The 22,634-nt window shown below is 34.0% G+C and overlaps 1 protein-coding gene and 1 pseudogene across 2 annotated transcripts; both read left to right on the top strand.

Moving 5' to 3' along the window:
• Positions 1 to 1,329: 1,329 nt before the first annotated feature.
• LOC143566566 (phosphatidylinositol/phosphatidylcholine transfer protein SFH13-like) lies at positions 1,330 to 4,417 on the top strand. Its single transcript, XM_077053234.1, has 11 exons — positions 1,330 to 1,421; positions 1,543 to 1,846; positions 2,036 to 2,135; positions 2,317 to 2,583; positions 2,716 to 2,793; positions 2,876 to 3,030; positions 3,112 to 3,211; positions 3,301 to 3,399; positions 3,489 to 4,025; positions 4,113 to 4,187; positions 4,263 to 4,417. The coding sequence occupies exons 1-11, from the start codon at positions 1,415 to 1,417 to the stop codon at positions 4,278 to 4,280; spliced, it is 1,740 nt and encodes a 579-aa protein (XP_076909349.1). The 5' UTR covers positions 1,330 to 1,414; the 3' UTR covers positions 4,281 to 4,417.
• A 1,641-nt stretch (positions 4,418 to 6,058) lies between these two features.
• Positions 6,059 to 15,957, top strand: LOC143566571 (GPI-anchored protein LLG1 pseudogene; annotated as a pseudogene). The gene is made up of 3 exons (XR_013141256.1): positions 6,059 to 6,143; positions 14,280 to 14,336; positions 15,514 to 15,957. The product of XR_013141256.1 is annotated as a GPI-anchored protein LLG1 pseudogene (transcript).
• Positions 15,958 to 22,634: the final 6,677 nt, after the last annotated feature.

Raw genomic sequence — 22,634 nt, 5'->3', positions numbered from 1 at the left:
ATATCGTAGATATTTAAAACGCTAATTAAGATACGCATGTGGTTTGTCATATTGTAATCCATTTTAGTTACTAAAAACAAAAAATACAAGAAAAAAAATACACTTCAAACACCGAACAACTGCTAAATGAGATTCAAGACACGAATTTACAATCAGACATGCGACTCGCATTACCAATACCAATACTGGTACCAAACCCCAAACCTATCTAATTGCCATATCTAGTCGTCCCAAAGTGACATTACAACCAACCAAGGGTGCATTATGCAATCTTGATGAAAGAAAAGGGAGAAAAGAGTAAAAAAGTAAGAGTACAAATGAAAGGGGACAGACAAGGGTGACAAATAAGCAAAGGTAACAACAAGCAGCTGCTTAAGCTTTGTAATAAGCACAAGAAAAGTTGGTTGGAGAGAGTGTGAGAAAGAAGACCTATACATACAACCTATACATACATATATCACTCTCTTCTCCAGCCAATATTTCTCCGTCAATCGAGAAAGATTCCGTCAATATACATACCAGTTGTATGTGTATGTATAAAGCCGTGTATTTCACCCGAATCCAATTGCCTTTATTTTGCAGATTGAGTTCCCGTGTTATCATTTGGTATGTTTATTATTATTATTATTATTATTCAAATAAGAACACGAAAAGTAGAAGAGACGTGTTGGTGTTTGTTTGAGATCTGACTGACTCTCGCTTGTAATAATGATATTTGTGTGTTTGTTTCAACAATCACGATAACTTTGCTGGTTTTGTGGACCGGTAAGCGGTTGATTTTGTTGGTAACACCTTTTGTAATAAGTGTAATTCGCTCTCGGTGCACGGCATTTGGAGTTTGAAGAGATTTAGGGGCAATGAATGTGTGTAATCAAATAAAATCTACATTAATAGGTTTTCTTTGTTTGCTTGTTTGTTGATTGGACATTACATAAGTTCTAGATCTGCAAATCCTTGGGAATTTATTGGATATTTGGTTTATTATTATGCGCCTACGCCTATGGGCCATAAACCAATTTGCTGTTATTATTATGTGTATTTTTGCGGGTGTTTGTTGTTATATTTTGTTCGTATTTGCTAATTTTCTGTTATAAGTATTTGCTTATATATATTTTGTTGTTATTATTAGATTTCTTTTTGTTTTTGATTTTGATTCTTTTGTTGTAATTTTTAGGTTTTTTTCTTTGTTATTATAAATCATTGTTTATGTAGATTGGTATTGTTTCTTACGTTCTCATTTTTTTATAAATTGGTATTATTTCCTATCTTATCATGTTAAGATTAAAATGTATTGTCTTATAACATAATAACCTTCATGATGCATTATCTTGTAGGATGCTTTGTTTATGCATTAATGGTGGCCAGTGAAGGTGAAGGTTTTTGCTGAGTTTCCATTATTCTGTACCTGCCTAAAATGTCAGGTGAGTTAAATAATTTATTGCAGGGTGAATATGAATTCATTTTATTCATTTATTTATTCAAATGCTTTGGTTTTGATGAACATAAATGTGAGCATTTATGTATGCTTAATCATTTTGTTAGGATTTGAAGGAGTTGATGCTTTTGATGAGGTGAGAGAAAGGAGGTTGGATTTGGATATTTCTGAAGATGAAAGAAGAAGATCTAAAATTGGAGCTTTGAGAAAGAAAGCAATAAATGCTTCAAACAAATTCACTCACTCACTTAAGAAAAGGGGGAAAAGGAAAGTTGATTATCGGGTTCCTTCGGTTTCGATTGAAGATGTTCGTGATGCGAGCGAAGAAAGGGCTGTTCATGAACTCAGGCAAAAACTCATTGACAAAGATTTGCTTCCTGAGAGACATGATGAGTATCATACCTTGTTGAGGTTAGTAAAGGTTTTAGTTTCTAAAAAGTCATTATTTTATAATTTTATAAGCTTTGTTTATACCAAATTAGACTGAAAACATACTAAATGCAAGATGTGTTTAAATTTCTCATTTTTAATACTAAATCTTTTCTTATATTTTAATACTAAATGCAAGTGTACTCAACTTGTTTGTTAATTTTAATTTAGGTTTTTAAAGGCCAGGGATTTTCACATTGAGAAAACGATCCGAATGTGGGAAGAAATGCTAAACTGGCGAAAAGAATACGGAACCGACACAATATTAGAGGTAATTAAATTTGTTTATTAGACTACATTGTAACCACATTGCACATAAAACTTGAAACTACCTTAGCGAAATGCAAGTGAATGTCACATATGAATCTTTTTTATTGTTCTGATTGGAATCGGTTTACTTTTAAAATGTATATTAATGTAATATTGCATAATATATGAATTTGAACACACAGGATTTTGAGTTTGAAGAACTGGAAGAAGTATTACAGCATTACCCTCATGGGTACCATGGAGTTGATAAAGAAGGAAGACCTGTTTATATTGAAAGGCTCGGGAAAGCACACCCGAGTAGACTTATGCGCATTACTAACATTGACCGTTACCTAAAGTATCATGTCCAAGAATTTGAAAGGGCTTTTTGTGAGAAATTTCCCGCTTGTTCGATTGCAGCAAAGAAACAGATTTGTTCCACTACAACAATTCTTGATGTGCAAGGCATGGTATGTAATATCAACGGTCGATATTATACTTTTTCTTGATGTGGCAATTTCAACGGGTCGATTTGGGATTTGGGTTAGGTTTTATATATTGTGTACTCCAAAATTCATTGTTTCTTTTAATTTTATATGCAGGGATTGAAGAATTTTACTCCTAGTGCTGCAAGTATTCTTGGAGCTATGGCAAAGGTTGACAATAACTATTACCCTGAGGTAAATCAATCTTTCCTGTAATTAAACAAAATCTGAATAGTATTTGTTTTTGTGAATAATGAAGTTTTATATTTACACGCAGACGTTACACCGCATGTTTGTTGTTAATGCTGGCTCTACATTCAAACGATACATATGGCCTGCTGCTCAAAAGTTCTTGGATGCAAAAACCATTGCGAAAATTCATGTTTTGGAGCCTAAGTCATTGGGGAAGCTACTTGAATCCATTGACGCAAGGTTCGTTGACTTTTTTATCTGGTGACTTTTTACTTTGTTGACTTTTGTAAGTATAATATTCTTACTGATGAACTGTTACAGCCAATTGCCTGATTTTCTTGGTGGTTCATGCACGTGTCCCCTTGAGGGCGGTTGCATTCGGTCTAACATGGGTCCATGGAATGACCTTGAAATCATGAAGGTATTTGCTTTCTTAAAAATAGTATATTTTGTAATCTTGAAATAAAAAAAACAATTTTTAATTATTTTTGTTTTCGTTTTCATTTTCAGGTTGTGTATAATGCAGAAGCCATATTCATAAGACAAATCACCAGTGTTTCTAGTGATCAACAGAAAGTTGATTCTTATGTACCAATACACCCTCTAAAGGCAAATCATTCTTTCAAATAACTTGAATAGTAATTTATCATAATTTCATAATATTTGTCAACTGACTTTTGTTAATCTGTATTAAACAGGGTAGTAGAAAAGGTGATGCATCAACTATAGAATCAGGATCAGATTTTGAAGAAAATCTTTGTTCTCTAACCACCCGAACCAGTTCCATGATTCTAAAACTAGACTCAGTTTCCGAAGAACCTAATTCGCCTATTTATTATAACTGTCATGATCAGTTTAGTCCTGTTGAAGAACAATCTACTCCTCACAGTAAATCTATTACCAGTATGTTAGTTAACCTGTTAGGAAGACCGCTCATGTTCTTGTTTACAAAACTAATTGCTTTGACTGGAAGTCAACCCGTTGACTTTTTGAGAAGACCGAACAATGTACATCCCGCTAATGCAATTGACAACAAAGGGGAAACAGAAACCAAACCAGAAAGCGATGGAGAAGACAATGGTTTTCCGTTTGTTGACCGACTTCATAACCTTGAAGTGTTGTTGGAAGAACTTAAAGACAAACCGGCTGCAATACCTCTTGAGAAAGAACACATGTTGCATGAATCTTTGGAGAGGATTAAATCTGTTGAATTTGACCTTAACAAAACCAAGAGTGTAAGCACTTTGACTTTTTTGTTTCATCAAATTTTATTAATTGTTGACTTTGACTTGGGCTTAACGACACATCATCTATTTCAACAGGTACTTCATGCCACGGTGTTAAAGCAACTCGAGATTACAGCGTTGATGGAAAACATGAAGGAGTCTAAATTTCGTGTAAGCTATTTTCCTTCGTCTTATATTTTATTTTTATTCAATAAATGATAAAAGTGGTATTTTATTGGTATGTAGCGACGAAGGATTTGTTGAAGTCTGATGGACGGTGAGGATCGTTTTTAGGAGCGTATATGGAGGGGGAGAAAGTGCATCCATGGTGTCATGTAGAGATGTAGGAAGTGAATCCATGGAGTAGTGTGATAACTTTGTCTTTTGAAAGAACAAAAGTGGTAAAGGTTTTACTTGGTTGGTATAAATAGCAGGAGATGAGAAGAAAGCAAAAGTTAATTCGTGAAAATATATTATTTTTGGTTTGCAGTTGAGTTCTTAGAAAAAGAAAGAATGAAAGAAAGTGGATACTAGTAATTACACTTGATGGCAAATAGTGAAAAATATTAATTAATGCAAATGCAGCTTAGGTCCATTTTTGGTATTTAGAGATTGCTTTTCATTGTGAGCATGTCTCTAAATAGCTTAGAAATGATTCTAGTGATCGCATCTTTTTCGTCTCATAAATTTGGTAGTGATTATCAATCTCGTCTCACTAACTTTCGATAGTAATTATCATTGTATCTTTTCGCTAATAATGATAGTAATTGATCTATGTAAGTGTAATAATGTTGGGATGGTGACCACTCAATGTGATACATTGTATTGAAAGAAAAATATTACATTGAAAAGTATCATTCACACTTTTCCCTAACATGAAAAACATTTATGTGGAAAGTGTATATATTTCTAAATTAGACAACTGCCCGCACGATGCGACGGGCATTTGAACACATAACTTGGTAATCACGTAATAATTATGGGTGTTCATGCTCGATTTGAAACCTTTACAACAGTTTAAACTGATCATTGGCTAGGTTTCACGGTTGTTTTTTTAACTTTCGGTTTTAATTTTCAACGGCTTCATTTCAATTTTCGACGGAAAAAATTGTTACTAATGATTTGGGTCACATGTTCAACTTAAATACCGTCAAAATTGGACCGTGAATACCCATACTTAACATGGTATATGTGTGTGTGTATGTATATATATATATATATACACATATGTAGGGGGATTATCCTAAAAATAAGTAGTTTCCTAGAAAGAGTAGGAATAAATCATACCCATTGGATCATGATAATCAATGGTTGAGATTTAAAATTACCAAAAACCGACATAGTTTTCTAGAAATACTCTTTCATCATTATAACCGACATAGTTTCCTATAATTATTCTTTTACCATAGGTTATAATACCACATGTCAAAAATCTATTGGTTCTTACCATTCCTAGGAAACTCTTTATTCTTATTTGAACCCTTATATATATATAGAGTAAGGTTAAAATAAGAAGTAAAGTTTGTCTAAGAAGTGTAAGAAGTGATTTGGACCATTAGATTAGTTATAGTACATCAGGGTAGGATTGTCCATATCAAATTTTATTATTTTTGGAATTAATTTAAAACTTATTATAATCATCCTCTCTCTATCTCTATCTCTCTCCCTCTCTCTCTTAATATCATGTTCACATGGCAGTCGGAAATGGCGGTTCCAGTGGCCGGCGTTGCCCAAATCTAGGCAAGGAGACGACGGGCAATGGTGGTTCCGGCGGCCGACTGTTCACACGACAGTCGAAATGTCTCTGTGTAAGTGTTTTTCAAGATTTGCAGCTTACTTATTGATTTATGAGTTAATTGGGTTGAAGGGTTTGGTAGCGGTGGCAAGGTTGTTGGTGTCGGATCGGGTTGGTGGCTGGGTGGCAGTGGTCGACATGGTTGGTAGCGGTGGCTGGTCGACATGGGGTGAACGGAGGTAGGGGCGCCGGAAACCATGGAGTCACCGAAAACATGGGGTGAACAAAGGTAGCGGCGCTGGAAACCATGGAGTCGCCGGAAAAGGTTGGGGCGTCAGAAACCATGGAGTCGCCGGAAAAGGTTGTTGGTGCCGGAAACCATGGAGTTGATTGTTTTGGCCGTCGGACTTGTGACCTAGCTCACGAGTGAGCTGGTAAACCCTAGCGGTGGAGGTTGCACGCCAAATGTTTGATGAAATACCGAAGAGGAACAACGTGTCGTGGAGTGTTTAAAGTTGATATATTAGTATGATGTTTATTGTGTTTTTGTTCATCATGTTCAACATAGTGTGTTGCACGCCAACTGTTTGATGAAATGCCGAAGAGGAATAACGTGTCGTGGAGTGTTTAAAGTTGATGTATTAGTATGATGTTTATTGTGTTTTTGTTCATCATGTTCAACATAGTGTGTTGCACGCCAACTGTTTGATGAAATGCCGAAGAGGAATAACGTGTCGTGGAGTGTTTAAAGTTGATGTATTAGTATGATGTTTATTGTGTTTTTGTTCATCATGTTCAACATAGTGTGTTGCACGCCAACTGTTTGATGAAATGCCAAAGAGGAATAACGTGTCGTGGAGTGTTTAAAGTTGATGCATTAGTATAATGTTTATTGTGTTTTTGTTTAACATATTGTTCTTGATGTTCTTGGTCTTGTGTTTAAAAATTATAACACACTGGACAAATATACCCATGTAGTGTTATAAAATAAGTATTAACATAAAACACACCGCCTAAAAAACACACTTTTCATCTAGACCGTCAGATTATCAAATCTATCGCACCAGATTACTTCCTACACTTTTTAGACACATTCCACTTCTTATTATATCCACCATATATATATATATAGGGGATGGATCTTACGAGAAGTGCGAGAAGTTAATCATAACCATTGATGATGATTGATCTATGGTCTACAATCAAAATGGTAATAGTGTAATTATGAGTTTCAACATCTTAATAGAAATTAATAGAGTTTCAAACAAAAAAGAGTATGTTGGTATTTTGCTTTGTAGAAGCCACATTTGTAACTTACATTTCAATATTACATTCCTAAATTTTAATTACATCATCTCTCAAATAAAATATTCTAATAATTTAAGCTTGCAAGAAGACAAGAAGTTATCACAACCTGCAAAAAAAAAATCGTATAATCTATATATTACCAAATAAATTTGTGGGTTTTACCATACGCTTTCTAGTTTATACAAGCTAACACGTTCTTCAATGTACATAAAAAAACGTTGACCAACAATATGTTAAAGTTACATCATTTAGGAATTAATTAGTTCACAGTTAATTAATTTACTAATTAAATTCATAATTTAAAAATGATTATGTTAAAAGTTACATTATTTATTTTGTTAGTGTATGTGGTATTTCAAATTGTATATGTGTATTTTTTTTTCGTGTGTAAGTTCATTTATGCACTATGTAGGTTCATACATTTATTGTATTTGTGGTATTTTGAATTGTGTAAGTGTAATTTTTATTGTGTAGGTTCATTTATGTAATATGTAAGTTCATATATGTACCATGTAGGTGGTATTTTGAATAGTGTAGTTCTAATTTTTATCGTGTGTAGGCTCATTTATGTACTTTGTATGTCATATATGAATTGTATATGTGGTTTTTTTGAATTATGTATGTGCATCTTTTATCACGTGTAGGCTCATTTAAGTAATGTGTATATTCATATATGTACTGTGTAGGTGATACTTTGAATTGTGTATGTGTAATTTTTTTTATCGTGGGTTGGTTCGTTTATGTATTGTGTAAGTGGTATTTTGAAGTGTGTATGTATAATTTATAAAAAAAAATTTGAAATTAAAAAAAAAATAAAAAAAAATGGAGATTTGTTTGTTGATAAACTGTAAATAAGATGCAAATAGGTTTATGTGTAGGATATGCTGTATGGCGTGTAAAATGTGTTGCTTAATGTGTAGGATATGTTTTATGATGTGTAGGATATTAGTTTACCTCCACAAAATTAGTTTTGTCAACGCTACATTAGATATGTCAACGCTACATTAGATATGTTAACGCTACATTAATTATGATTACACAACATTAAAAGTGTGCATACACTACATTAGATGTTTCTACACTACACTACACTAATTATAACTACACAACATTTTAAAGTGCGCTTACAACACATGACGTAGCTACATCTACATTACTTATAAAATAATAATAATAATAACATTAATTAGTCATTTACAGAATAAAATGATTTTAGATCAAATAGATTACAGTGATTCAAATTTTATATGAAATAAAAAATTATAATAATAGTTTGTAACTTACCATTTGCTAGTAACTTATCATTAATTATTAAACCATTAATGAATATGAGTTACAAAATAAAATACTTTATGTTTCACTAATATACCCTTTCATATAAATAATCAAAATATAAAAAAGAAATTATGTGATTGGTTAGAGTCCATTCTCGCGCCTCTTGCAATAAGAAACACTTCTAAAATGAACCTAATCCTATATATATATATATAATATATATATAAGGGAGAGATTTTTTGAGAACAATGTTGAGTTTAAGAACTCAATCATAGGCTACACATTTAATTAAATGAAATAGAATATATGGTTGAGATTAAATCTAACAAAAAAGTCAAAGTAAGAGAGAGAATAAAGATATAAGTGGTTACACTAACTTTTACGTCCGTTACACATGTGTAAAAAGTCGACTCGGTGCGTAAAAAATTATGTAATTTTTTTACGTGTATATGTAACTTACATATATTACGCATGTGTAAAAAAAATTCGAAAAAAAAACTCGTTACACTGAGTTCTTTCGAATTCTTAAAACTCAAAGGGGTTCTCATTTGAAATCTCCCTATATATATATATATATATATAGGGTTGAGTTCAATTGAGAAATCATATTAGTGTGAGAAATGTGAAAAGTGGTTTTAACCAATTAGATTTTTTTTCTTTTTCCTTTTGCTTTATTTAATTATAAGGACAGATTAGTAAAATGCTAAAACTTTTATTTTTGTTAAGTAATCACGAATATGGTAAATTTACAATATCACATTATTATTATCTTAAAATCATTATTTATTAAATAGTAATACTATCATGTTTAAATTCAAGATTTTTTAAGTTAAAAGTTCTCGACCAAAATTCCGAAGCCAACATTTTCTTTCTCTCTTTTTTATAGTCAAGAAAATTTAATCCCTAAAAGACGTTATATTAAGCCATATATGTAAATAATAATCTTGTTTTTTTAGGTTAGTGATTTGTGGGTTTTTATTCAACAATGAGTATTAATTGTTCTTAATATATCGTATATCAATTTAATCACCTATTTTTTTTTTACTTTTTATTTTTAGTCAGGTTAAAATATATCAAGATTTTTTATTCTAATTATACCATCATCCTACATTCTAACAAATCAATCCCTTTGAAAAAACGATCAAGCATATATCAAAGATGTTTATTTTGCTGAGCAAATTAATAAGAACAAATCATCATTATTCTGATAGTGAACACATTATATTTATTCCTACATTAGTAGTCAACAACCTACATTAATTACATTATTCATTCTCACTAAAGAAAATATCATTTCCTACACAGAATAACATAACAAATATAAATAATAAACAAATAAGAAATCATTCTCGTATATATAACTGTTATATTACCTACACAGCAAAACACATAACATATATACACATACACATCTGATACTTATCCTACACATTAAAAGAAACTCGTACACATGTACCTACACAAGTAGTATACGGTACATCCTACACAAATAAGTTAATAATTATTAGTAAATAGCGACAAAATAGTTAACACATTACACTCCTACACAACTTCTTGGTTAATAGCTATAGAAGTGGTAGACATCCTACACAATAAACAACTCATACACAGTTTCTTATTAATAAACGCATTAACTAAAAAAAACCCATACATAGTTTCTCGATTAATATCTACATTAGCAATTGACATCTTACACAATAAATAATAAGTCTAACACAAAGTATCATTTAATGCCTACACAGTTAGTGTACATACTACACAAGTAAAACAAACCAGTCTCATTATTAATAACACTTCCTACACCAACTCAAGGAACACATACATGAAACTTATAAACCCACAATTTCATAAATAAAAACTACACACGTAGTATACAACCTGCACTAGATAACATAACATAATAAAACAATTTATACTTAGTTTCGGTAGACACCCTACACAATAAACAAGGACTCACGTATATAATATTAGCTAACACCTATACAAGTAGTATATATACTACACAAAGCCCTTGAATAGTTTTGAATTTATTCCTCTATTACTAGTTTTTAACCAGATTAAAAAATAAAAAAATATATATACTCACATCTTCATAAAAAAAACCACAAACCTCGACAAAAACTTGCAGGGGATATGGATGATAACAATGACAAAAACTTGCAGGGGATATGGATGATAACAATTGTTTTTATTTTTTTGCATGATGACAATAATTAAATGGCAATGATTTTTTGATTATATATGTTAATCTTGAGACAATTAATACAACTAATGGTTCGGGGGGAAAATTAGGAGTAAAAAATGGTAATGAGTTTAATGATATATCACATAAAATACTAAGCTGCCCTTTTTATTTTCAAACCATGCAAATTATTCTATAAAAATTACAAGATTGCCATTATTATTTTACACCATTGATTACATATAATCAATGGTTCAGATCTATTTCTCGCATTTCTCATACTAATATCATTTCTCCACTGAAGCATCCCCCCAGATAAACACACACACACTAGATTTTATCCTCCGTATTACGGGGGTTGTTTTACATTATTCGTTTTTAATATTTATATATGTATATTTAGATTTTAATTTTATTTATTGTAAGAAAGTTAATAATTAATATACTTGAGGTTTGATGATAAAATGGTTTCACAAATAAATGATATGTTATAATCCGGTTTAAAAGCTATCTGGGTTTGGTGTACCCATTACCCGTTTCTTTTTCTTTATTATAAAATTGTTTATTAATTATAAATAATATCTTTTTTAAAATAAAATAGGATATTAATTTTTAGTACATCCCTATTTTATAGAATTTTCATATCAAATATTTTATGAGACTAATTTTTAATATAATGAGATGTTATAACCCATTTAAGAGTTATATGGGTTTGGCGAGACCTTTACCCGTGAATTCGGATCAAATGCGTGAGAAACATTCATTTACAAATAAAGCAATCTGATGGCTTGAGAGAATGGTTGTTTTACATTTTTCGTTTTTTAATATTTATTTTTTGGATTTTAATTTTCTTTATTGTAAGAAAGTTAATAATATACTTAGGGTTTGATGATGAAATGGTTTCATAAATAAGTGATATGTTATAACCCGTTTAAAAGCAATATGGAATTGGTGGCCCATGACCCGCTTATGTATTTTACTATAAAACTGTTTATTAATTATAAATAATATCTTTTTCTTTTTAAATTGGATATTAAATTTTAGTATATCCCTATTTTATAGGATTTTCATATCAAATAATTGGTAAGATTAATTTTTAATTTAATGAGATGTTATAACCCGTTTAAGAGCTATTTGGTTTTGGTAAGACCCATACCTATGAATTTGGGTTAAATCAATGAGAGGCCTTCATTTAAAAATCAAGCAATCTGATGGCTTCCATAAAAGAGGGGGGCGATCATATTACGACACGTAGGATTTTAGGGGTTTCGTTTATATATATATATACACACACATATATATATATATATAAAAGGGTTTAAATAAGAATAAGGAGTTTCCTAAGAATGGTAAGAACTAATAGATTTTTGACATGTGGCATTATAACCTATGGTGAAAGACTAATTCTAGGAAACTATGTCGGTTATAAAGGTGAAAGAGTAATTCTAGGAAACTATGTCAGTTTTTTGGTAAATTTAAATCTCAACCATTGATTAACATGATCAAATGGCTATGATCTATTCTTACTCTTCCTTGAAACTATCTCTTTTTATTTTAACCCACCCCTATATATATATATATATATATATATATAGCAATAATATACTCAAATTAAAGATAATAATGTTTGTTTTTATGGTGTAAACCTTTTGAAAAAGTATTAACGTATGAAAATGTTATAGCCGTTTGAAAATCGTTTGGGAAAGTTGGTTTCAAATTAAAATAAAAAATAATATAGGTTTAATATAAAGGGCAAACTTGTAAATATTCTTTCATTTAATATAAACTGAGGTTGAAAAAATGTAAATATATTAATATGAATTGAAAGTTTAAGTGATATTTTATGCTTCAAATATCATTTTACCCTTTCAATATGCTTTATAGATCGTACCATGCGTTGATAATTTTGTAAATTATTTAATCTCAAAACGTCTTAATTTATTCCATTTCATATATTATATATAGTATACATATAGATATGGATATAGACATAGATAACAAAATAACATAATTAAAAAGATATAAGTAGCATTAAGCAAAAAAGGAAAAATTATTTTATTAAGAATCATCAAACCATATGTGCGGGTAATAAAGATGCCGGGTTCAGCCAATGGATCGGAAAGAAGGCGGGCCAAACGAAGGCCCTATGGGCCGAAAATTAGATATGCAGGAAGTGAATCCATGGTGTAGAGTACTAGAGTGTAGTGTGATAATAAATGTCTTAAATTAAATGAAAAATACAAAAATGGTAGAGAAAGGTAGAGGAGCACAGCCTAACCGGTTTCTAACCGTTTCTTTAACCGGTTACTAACCAGTCCATCTCTAACCGGTACTAACCGTCAGTTAGTAACCGGTTTATATTATTGATTTCGAAACCGGTTAACCAAATTTTTTTTAATTATTTTATTAAAAACCGGTTAATATCCGAACCGGTTAACCAATTTTTTTAATTATTATTTTATCAAAACCGGGTACTACCCGACCCGATTAACCGGTTAACCCGGTAAATTCCCGCAAAAAAAAACTGGGTTAGCAAAATAACCGGTTAACTAGAATGTGCACCTCTTGAGAAAGGTTTACTTGGTTGGCATAACGACCAGGAAATGAGAAAACAAGCAAAAGTTAATTTATGAAAATATATTAGTTTTGGGTTTTGAGTTTGTAGTTTATTTCTTAAAAGGAAGAAAGCAAGAATGTGGATACTGGTAATTACTAATTACACTTGACAATATTTTGATATTTTTCTGAAATATTACAAAGATTAAGTAGCAATATAATTTAAATATTAGTACGAATGCACCCCATGACCATTTTTGTCTTTAGTAACAATCGTTAGAAAACATTAATTCTAGTAAATACATCTTATGATTCTTATCGTCTCATTAAATTAATTGGTCTCATTAAATTGGTAGTGATCATCAATCTCGTCTTACTAACTTTTGATAGCAATCACCATTCTATCTTCTCACTAGTCACTAATAATGATCCGACTGAAAATGATCATATTATGACAAATATAGCAATGTTGGTATGATCATATTAAATAATTTCAAGCAACTTTGCAAACGAAAAAACATGTTATATTAAAGCCATCTTAGTGTATAAAGTGATACGATTGTGCTTGATAGTCTTCATATAGTTATTGAGGTTATTACAAGTTTGTTGTTCTACACTTCTACTACCCTTTTTTTGGAACTGACGACTTTTTTATGTTTAAGCTATCGCACTCTTTAAATCTGAAGAGCCCCGCGCCCCACTCTGGTCATCTCTCTCTAAATAATGTATACATATTACTAAAATAAAAGCTGCCGTTCAAACACAAAATAATAATAATAATAATATAACTATTATTATGTTATGCATACAAAAATAGTATAGGAGTCTTGGTCGTATGAAACAATAGTCGTCGCTAATTGACAAATTACTGGCATTTGATTGGATTGAAAAAGTCCATCCACAACACCCACCGCGTAAACATTTGCATTACTGGCTTCCATGTTTATATCCTGATATTTCAATAAGATTATTAGTTATAACAAAGTCCATCTACTGTTTTTTTGGCTTCTTCAAGTATGAAGATTTTGATCTCGTGTGTTCTTCTTATTCTATGTTGTATCTCCTCGTGCTCATCTTCTCCGCTTTTCATTTCGGGTTCGTTTGTTTGTTTGATTCATTTTGATGTTGTTTTTTTTTTTTTTTTTTTACTATCTTAAACACTAATTATTAATGCAACTTCTGATGTTGAATTTGTACGTGTGTGCAGATGGTATCTTTGCTTCTGAAGCTTCAATCGGACGAAATCTTCTTCAGGCTAAGAAATGTTTGCTCTCTTGTTCTTATCACTTATCTTCATTTTCTCAACATTATTGATTTACTTTGATTCTCTAAATTTTAGAAGAAATAGAAAGTCAAAAATCATAACCAAAGCTGAAATGTAAAATAATTTAAAAATAACGTTTCTTTAAAACCAACCCATTCTGACCAAAAACCGTTTTCGCTTGTAACCAAAAACCGCCTGACCTGAAAGGCGGTTTGACTTGTAAACCAAAAGCACCTGACCCGACTAGGGCTGTAAACGGACTGAACGAACACAAACAAGGTCATGTTCATGTTCGTTCGTTAAGAAAATAATGTGTTCATGGACGGTTCACGAACACTTACTGAACGGGATTTTATGTTCGTGTTCGTTCATTAAGGAAATGAATGTGTTCACGAACGGTTCACGAATATAAATAAAATTGGCAAAGCATAGAGATTGATCCCAATGTATTCATCAATCAATGTGAATAATGAAAGCCTGTAAACGAATTGAATGCACACGAACATTTAATCGAACAAATATTTATGTTCATGTTCGTTTATTTAAAAAATGGACATTTGTGTTCATCTATGTTCGTTTGTTTAAAATCTAAACAAACATAACCAAAAAAAGATAAACGAACATAAATGAACATATATAAACAAATGTAAATGAACACAAACATAAATGAAAACACTTAAATGAACACAAATTAACAAATATAAAACCTTTAAGTAGATTACCTATCCATATAATATTTAATTATATTCTATTAATAAATAAACAAACATAAATAAACAGACATTAACGAACGTTCATGAACATAAATGAACGAACGGGACATGTGTTTATGTTCGTTCGTTTAATTAAACGAACATAAACGAACTTCCCACTAAACGTTCGGTTCATTTACAGGCCTAGACCTGACCGAACCCGTTTGCTAGGCATCAGTGGTAATCAATCTTTCTTCCTTCCTTGTTCACGTCCGTTATTGTTCTTAAGGTTCACCTTCGTTTTGATTTCATTCTTAATCAGCCAGTTATGACCTGCCAAGTCTAAATTGAATAAATATCTAAATTAGGTTTTTTGATCATGATGTTTTTAGCTAAAATCTGTATATTACATCCCATGGACATGAAATTTTGCATAATAATTAGATATTGCGGTTTTAGTGACATTTATTAATTTCAATGTGCAGCTTGCCCTGTAAACTTTGAATATGCGAACTACACAATCATCACAAGCCGTTGCAAAGGACCACAATATCCTCGTGAACCTTGTTGCGACGCTTTGAAAGATCTTGCTTGCCCTTACAGTGACGAATTAAACGATTTGTCAAATGACTGTGCGCCAACAATGTTCAGTTACATCAACCTGTATGGGAAATACCCACCCGGGCTCTTTAGTAACTTGTGTCGGGATGACAAACTTGGTCTGATCTGCCCTGCTTTAGCACCAGGAACCGCAAGGAACACTGTCGGGCCTGACTCGAACAATAGCCCCAATATTCATAGTTTGTCAATATTGACATTAACTGTGGGGTTCATAACCTTCTTGTTCATGTGGGTATAACGGGTTATGATCATTTATTTATAGACTTGTAAGTTTGCTTCGAGTTTTTTGATGCTAAATCGTCAACCACGTGTATCATTATTTGCGATTCTTGTATAATTCCTGCTAATTAGTATACAGTTTAACAATATTTATATGTTGTAAAATGAGTGGAATATGTATCCATGTTGGGTTTTTCTAGAATTGATGCTTAGCATGTTGGTTACTAAGTCAAGAATGTCATTACTCATTAGCATGAGTTGTTGGAAACCATTGAGCTTGAAAACCTAGTAAAATTGAGTAAGAATCAATAAGTGTTGCTTCCAGTTTGAACCGTGCATTGCTCTTCTTTATATTCTGTAGTTGCATATTTATTGAGCAACTTAGATGAATAAATGTATATAAATTGCAATGACCAATATCCATGCGAGAAAATTGGCCAAAATGTATATAGCACACAGGACTAATACATTTTGTGGGTAGTTAAGACTGGCAACTGCGCGATTTCCCTTTCAACCATAATACTGCACTAACTTCCACGGACCCAACAGATAAGTACACAAACATGGTTTCTCTTCGTTATGATCCCCGACTAATGGGAAATTTTTGATATGTTCTTTCATCTATTGAAAACTGGCATGCAATTTAGGCTATGTATCTTCTTCGTCCGTGGGGACCTAATACCCCAGGTGGTCTTTAATTTCTCCGGTTGATCGTGATCTCTTGCTTGGTTACCATGTGACCAGGAACCTTCCTTCTTCAAAAACAAAAGAACACTTATGTTCTTACCTGAATTGTTTCTTTATATCTATGCTTTTGATTACCGAGTCATGAACGTAAGCCTCTATATTTTGTTCTATTTTTGCTTTGAAGGCTTGACCAAGTATTCAGCACCAACGTTCTTCAAGTCGAGTGACAAAAGATTCATTGATCGGTGTGGAAAGCAATTTTCTCCTCATCCATATTCATTTGGATTTGGTGCTAGAATATATAAGAATCTAACAAACACTTGAATTTGTAACCTATTTGCGAGTCTCCTTTCCAAACGATCTATGGGTGAGGTAGCGGTATTAGTCTTTTGAGCACAAATTATTGAGTTCTTAAAATCAACATACATTTACCATGAACAAATCAAATGTCATGGTAGGGTTGTAAACAACCCGAATGTTCAACAAACAAGTCGTGAGCCGTTCGGCGGGCCACTGATATGCTGGAGGAAGGTGTGGATGAACGAACATGAACAGAGGCCGTATACGTGATCGTTTGGTAATACGTTCATTAGTTAAATGTTTGTTTTATATTTTATTAGCAACCAACCAAACATTTAAATGTTGTAATTTTTAATATTTATGTTTAGTTCGTTTAGTTAATTATTTGATTATAAAGTCTTGTTTTAACTAACAACAAATTTAACTTGTGCTTCATTGGCATTATTAGAATAAAACCATCAATTGGAGAACGCTTATGTTTGTGATTGTTATTATCTCAATTTTTTTCCTTCGAACGACAAACACTCATAATCCTGTAAGGGATGCTGGTAAAATTTTTCCGTTCAAGATTCAAACCCCGACCTCCCAGGAAACCCTTGAGGAAAACCTCCACGAACACCCTACTACAGTGGTGATCGCTATCATCATCTTCGTCGCCTAATTTTATATTTAATTAAAGTGATCACATCAAATGTTTTGGATCAAGTTTTTTTTTAAATAGCATATACTCGTTTGTGTTTGTGAACAAGTACAATTTTTTTAACGAACACCCTACTAAAGTGGTGATCGTTATTATTATTATTATTATTACTATTATAATTATAATTATTAATTATTATTATTGTCATCATCTTAAGTTCTTAATTTATATTTAATTAAAGTGATCATGTCAAATGCTTTGGATCAAGTTTTTTTTTTTTTAAAATAGCACATGCTCGTTTGTGTCTGTGCACAAGTACAATTTCTTAACAAACAAACACGAACAAGAATTTCTGTTCGGTTAGCGTTCATTAATCATTCGTGAACAAATTTAAGACTAAACGAACGAAATAAACAAGGCTTCATTCGGTTTGTTTCGTTTACAGAGCTAATGATAGGTTTTTCAGTCACGTTTGCTTCACCTCTCTTAAGATACCTAACCAGTTTGTATACTTTTAGGCACACAACTGAGTCCCGTTCAAAAGTGCCATTTCTCTTTCTTATGGTTTTTGGTGTAAATTTTATTGAAAATTGTGTTGTATTTGCAACAGAATATATTTTTACCGTCATAAGTTATAGTAAGTGCCGTACCGTACCGTACCGATATACGAGGAACCGAAATGATAATGCTCCAATAATGTCAGCAGTATGACATTGTACCGATCCTGTAACGAACTGAACTAATACTGACCGAACGCATTTACCTTTTTCGTTTCTCTGTTATCTTCTATGCTACATCTCTCTGTGTTCATCTTCTCCATTTTCCGTTTCAGGTTTCCTTTATTTATTTCTGCAATACAATAATAATAATACTCTTTCATTCTGTTGTTAGCCCTAATTATTCAGTTTCTAATCTTCACCTTGCAGATGGTATCATCTTCACTTCAATCGGACGGAGCCTTCTGCAGGCTAAGAAACGTACGTTTGGACTTATTGCTTTTGCTTTTATTATTTTTGACTGCCGTAAATTAGGTTTCTGATGTATTAATTAATTACACATTCCATGAATATTAATATTATATTCAATTTCACACAATCATTACCCTCAATTTTCACTCTTTGGGGGTTTAACACTTCCATCCGTACAACTCGCTAGCGATTAATCGGATTGGAATTTTATAAGGTTTTTTAAATTAAATGTATATATGTGTGTATACTGTATACCACACACAAAATTTTATCTGTACTTATTTATCGTATTGAGTTAATAAGTTTGTAGATGGTTCAAAGATTCTGAACAATTTTGACTCATTTGGGCCGATTCTGACCGGCTACTGATTTGTTGGTCTGATTCATTAGGTGAAATCAAATCAGTAGCATACCAATTAATTAGCGATTAATCAGTGAGTAATCACGGTTTTTACAACACTGAAAGTTGAAACAACCGAATATTATGTGTGGTTATAATCATCAACAATTTTATTATTTTAAATTTTTTTATACAGTATAGTTTAGAGAAATTAAAAATTGGTTAAAACCGTCAACCACCAAACTAGCCGACCCACTCAACCCGCCCGGTTGGTTTGTTGTTTTCCTGAAAGTTCAAACCGTGGTTAGTGGTTCGGTTCGGCCCAATATCTTCATCAAAGCAGGCTAAACCGAACCGTGAACTGAGGATTCACCTTATAGGTATTGTGGTTTTTACTTTTAGTGATATTTATTAATTTCAACGTGCAGCATGTCCTGTAAATTTTGAGATCATGAACTACACATTCATCACTAGCCGTTGCAAAGCACCGCAATACCCTCCTAAACCTTGTTGTGACGCTTTCAAAGAATTTGCTTGCCCTTACAGTGATAAATTAAACGATTTGTCAAATGACTGTTCAGAAAGAATGTTCAGCTACATCAATCTCTACGGGAATTACACAGCCGCGGCCTTTGGTAACATATGTCACGATGACAAAATCGGTCTGGTTTGCCCTGCTTCACCACCAGTAGCAGGAGCAAACAATCCCGCGGATGATTCTAATAACAGCCCCAATATCTACAGTTCGTCGTTATTGACGTTAAATTTGGGGTTCATAATCTTCTTGTTCATGTGGATTTAATGTGTATTAGATCGTTACCTGATGTAATTCTTTTGAGATTCTTGTATAAGTCCTGCTTGTTAGTATAAAGAAGAACAATATGTTTACAGAGTAAAACGGCTCATTTTGAACATGTTAATGCAGGTTTCTTGTGTCATTGTTTCTCTACAGGTATTCGATAAGCTTCAACTGTTTAATGTTTCTACTCATACCGTGTTGTACAGAACTTAAGTTACGAATCTTTTAAAATTACTAATGTTGGTCTGATTCATTGTTTCTCTACAGGTCTGCTTGGATCTCTGCCGCCCTCCCTCTTGTCACCCTCCCCGCGATTACGAACATCTTTTTGGGGCTGGGGTGAGCTTGTTTGCGCTTGCTTTTCTGCGGAAGAAAAACTTGTTGGCTGCAACCTGGACCATACAGAGTTCTGTTTGGCCCTCTTCTCTTTGCTGCGCGGTGATTCAGCCTGATGCGCTCTTTCTCTTGCCCTATCTTGGGCAATCTGTTTTTCATTTCTCGCGAAAACTCGCGATGCCTCCATCAACTTGGCCCACGTGGTGGGCATGCCATCTTTGCTTACGAGAGCTCGTCGTAGTTGATCACTGCGCGCGCCTTGTATAAAGGCCACGCGCAGGAGTTGCTCGGTTATACCTCCGATTGCCAGAGACTCCTGATTGAACCGAGTGATGTAATCTTCAATCGTTTCATCATTCCTGCGTACGCAGTGCATGATGTCATCAGGATCGCGCGTGTGCCTGCGCTGCTGTACAAAGTGGGCTTGGAACTTTTCTAATAGTTCCTCGAACCCATCAATTTGCCCAGTCGGCAAGCTCTCGAACCATACCCGCGCCGCGCCCGTTAGGCAGCGAGCAAACATATGACACCATGTTGGCATCGTCCAGCTCTCTAGGTTTCCCGTGTTGTAAAAACCTTGCAAGAAATCGTCTGGATCTGTCGTGCCGTCATATTTACCCAAACCACTTGGCATCTTGGTCTTGTGCTGGATGGGAGCCTGCGCGATGCGCGCAGTGAACTTTGAGTGTTTCACCAAGATGGCTGGTCTGTAGGGTGTGGTTACGTCCACTTGCCCTCTGACTGGTGGGCTGTACGGCATGTGCAGATCCAGATCGGCTCTGGCTCCAGGCGCCATGTTCACAGGCGCGCGGAGCTGTGAGCCTCCTGCATGAGTATCCCGCGTCTTCCTCATGCTATGCACTTCTTCATCACTGAACTCAGTGTGTGCAGTGTGAACAGAATGTCCTTCTTCCGGCGCGCGCGGCCTTTTTGTAGTCTGCTTATCAAACGCTTGCCTTTGTGTTTGGTCGGCTAGCTTCTTCTGTTTGACCATTTCATTGTACTTTTCCATCAGACGCCGCTGCTCGTTTATGAGCCATTCATTCGGATCATTTGTTTCTTCTTCTGGACCCATTGGTCCTTTCTGTTTCGCGCCGGCCAGATTTTGTAACGTGAGATCGTCTGGAGGAGTTTCAGTCTGGCCGTGAGGGGTTGTGACGAAGGGACGGTTGCTGGTGGTACGCGTAGAATCACGCGGAACCCTCAGAACCTGTTGTCCGTCGTTAACACCCTCACGTTCAATATCCTCCAGAGCTTGATCAACGTTACGAACGCCAGAAACCATGGTGATTGATTTTTTTTATGTAGATCTGATGAGATCTGATTGCCGATGTAACAGTGGATGGCGCCAATGAAGAAACGTGGATCTACTCACTGGTAGCAGATCTACTTTCCTCGGGTGTGATTATACTATTTCACCGATGGTTCTTCTGGATCTGTGTTCTTCCACCTACAAAATGAACAGCGCCGTTACTTACCCCTCAGAAAGGGACAGAGGGGTCCTCTTTGGGGTAACCCTCCGGCGTGAGAATAAGTATATGTAGGAGAAGATGATAATGTGAGAGTAAGGGAATTTGGAGAGTATTGCTTAATAGCTGAATACTGTAGGTTACTCTGTATGATTGTGTGATTGAATATGCTTCAATGTGAATCAATGTGTCTGTAACTGTGTACGTTATGATGTATTTATAGTGCTAGGGTTTCCACTGATTGAGCTGAGACCAGATTAGGGTTTTGTTGGCCTCCTCCAATCGATTTGCGCCACGTGTCCTCGGAGACACCTGGTGCTTTTTCATTGGTTATAATCACGTGGTAACCCATGAGTCATGCTGAGCTGTCCACCTTTCATTTAGCAGCTGTCAACATCAGCATATCCTTATTCCTTAAAAAGATGCCTTCTGGAAGGTTGTCTGACGTGCACAATCAAGGTTGCCCTAATCCTGATTTGGATAAGGACGAGGTTGATTATGTGCACGTGTGATATGCGCCCATCCTGAGGATGCGCGAGGTTTTCTCTTTATTCTCACGCGCAGATATTTCATGCGCAGATGTGATACGCACAAGCATGTAATACGCGTCACGCGCGGATGCCCCACGCGCAGCTGCGCCATGCGCAACTGTGATATGGGTGGGCATGTATGATGCGCGAGCATGTGATATGCGCCGCGCGCGGATGCGCCACGCACGATGTGATATGCATAAGCATATATGATGCGTGAGCATGTGATACGCGCGAGCATATGTGATGTATGAGCACATGTGATGCGTGAGCATATGTGATATGTGCAAGCATGTGATGCTTGAGCATAAGTTTTGGCTTTGTGCCTTGATAATATCTTTGATTTCTAATGTCTTGTATATATCTTGTGGGTTGACCCGCCCCGCTCGATGTTGAGGCGGGTACATACCTCTTCATAGGTCTCGAAAATACACTAGTTATTATTATTTAATGTAATTTGATAATCGATCTCCAGTTGTGTCACTTTTGGTGGATTAAGACAATAATGAGTCATTTTCTAGATGTTGTGGCTTTACTGTTTTAGTGATACCTATTAATTTCAACATGCAGCTTGCCCAGTAAACTTTGAGATCATGAACTACACAATCATCACTAGCCGTTGCAAAGCACCGCAATACCCTCGTGAACCTTGTTGTGACGCTTTCAAAGATTTTGCTTGCCCATATTATAAGGAAAT

The sequence above is a fragment of the Bidens hawaiensis genome, unplaced genomic scaffold, assembly GCF_021521415.1.
Source record: "Bidens hawaiensis isolate Kalapana, Puna unplaced genomic scaffold, B.hawaiensis_p1.1 tig00022913_1, whole genome shotgun sequence".
NCBI classification, from domain to species: domain Eukaryota; kingdom Viridiplantae; phylum Streptophyta; class Magnoliopsida; order Asterales; family Asteraceae; genus Bidens; species Bidens hawaiensis.
This window is presented reverse-complemented; position numbering and strand designations above follow the sequence as displayed.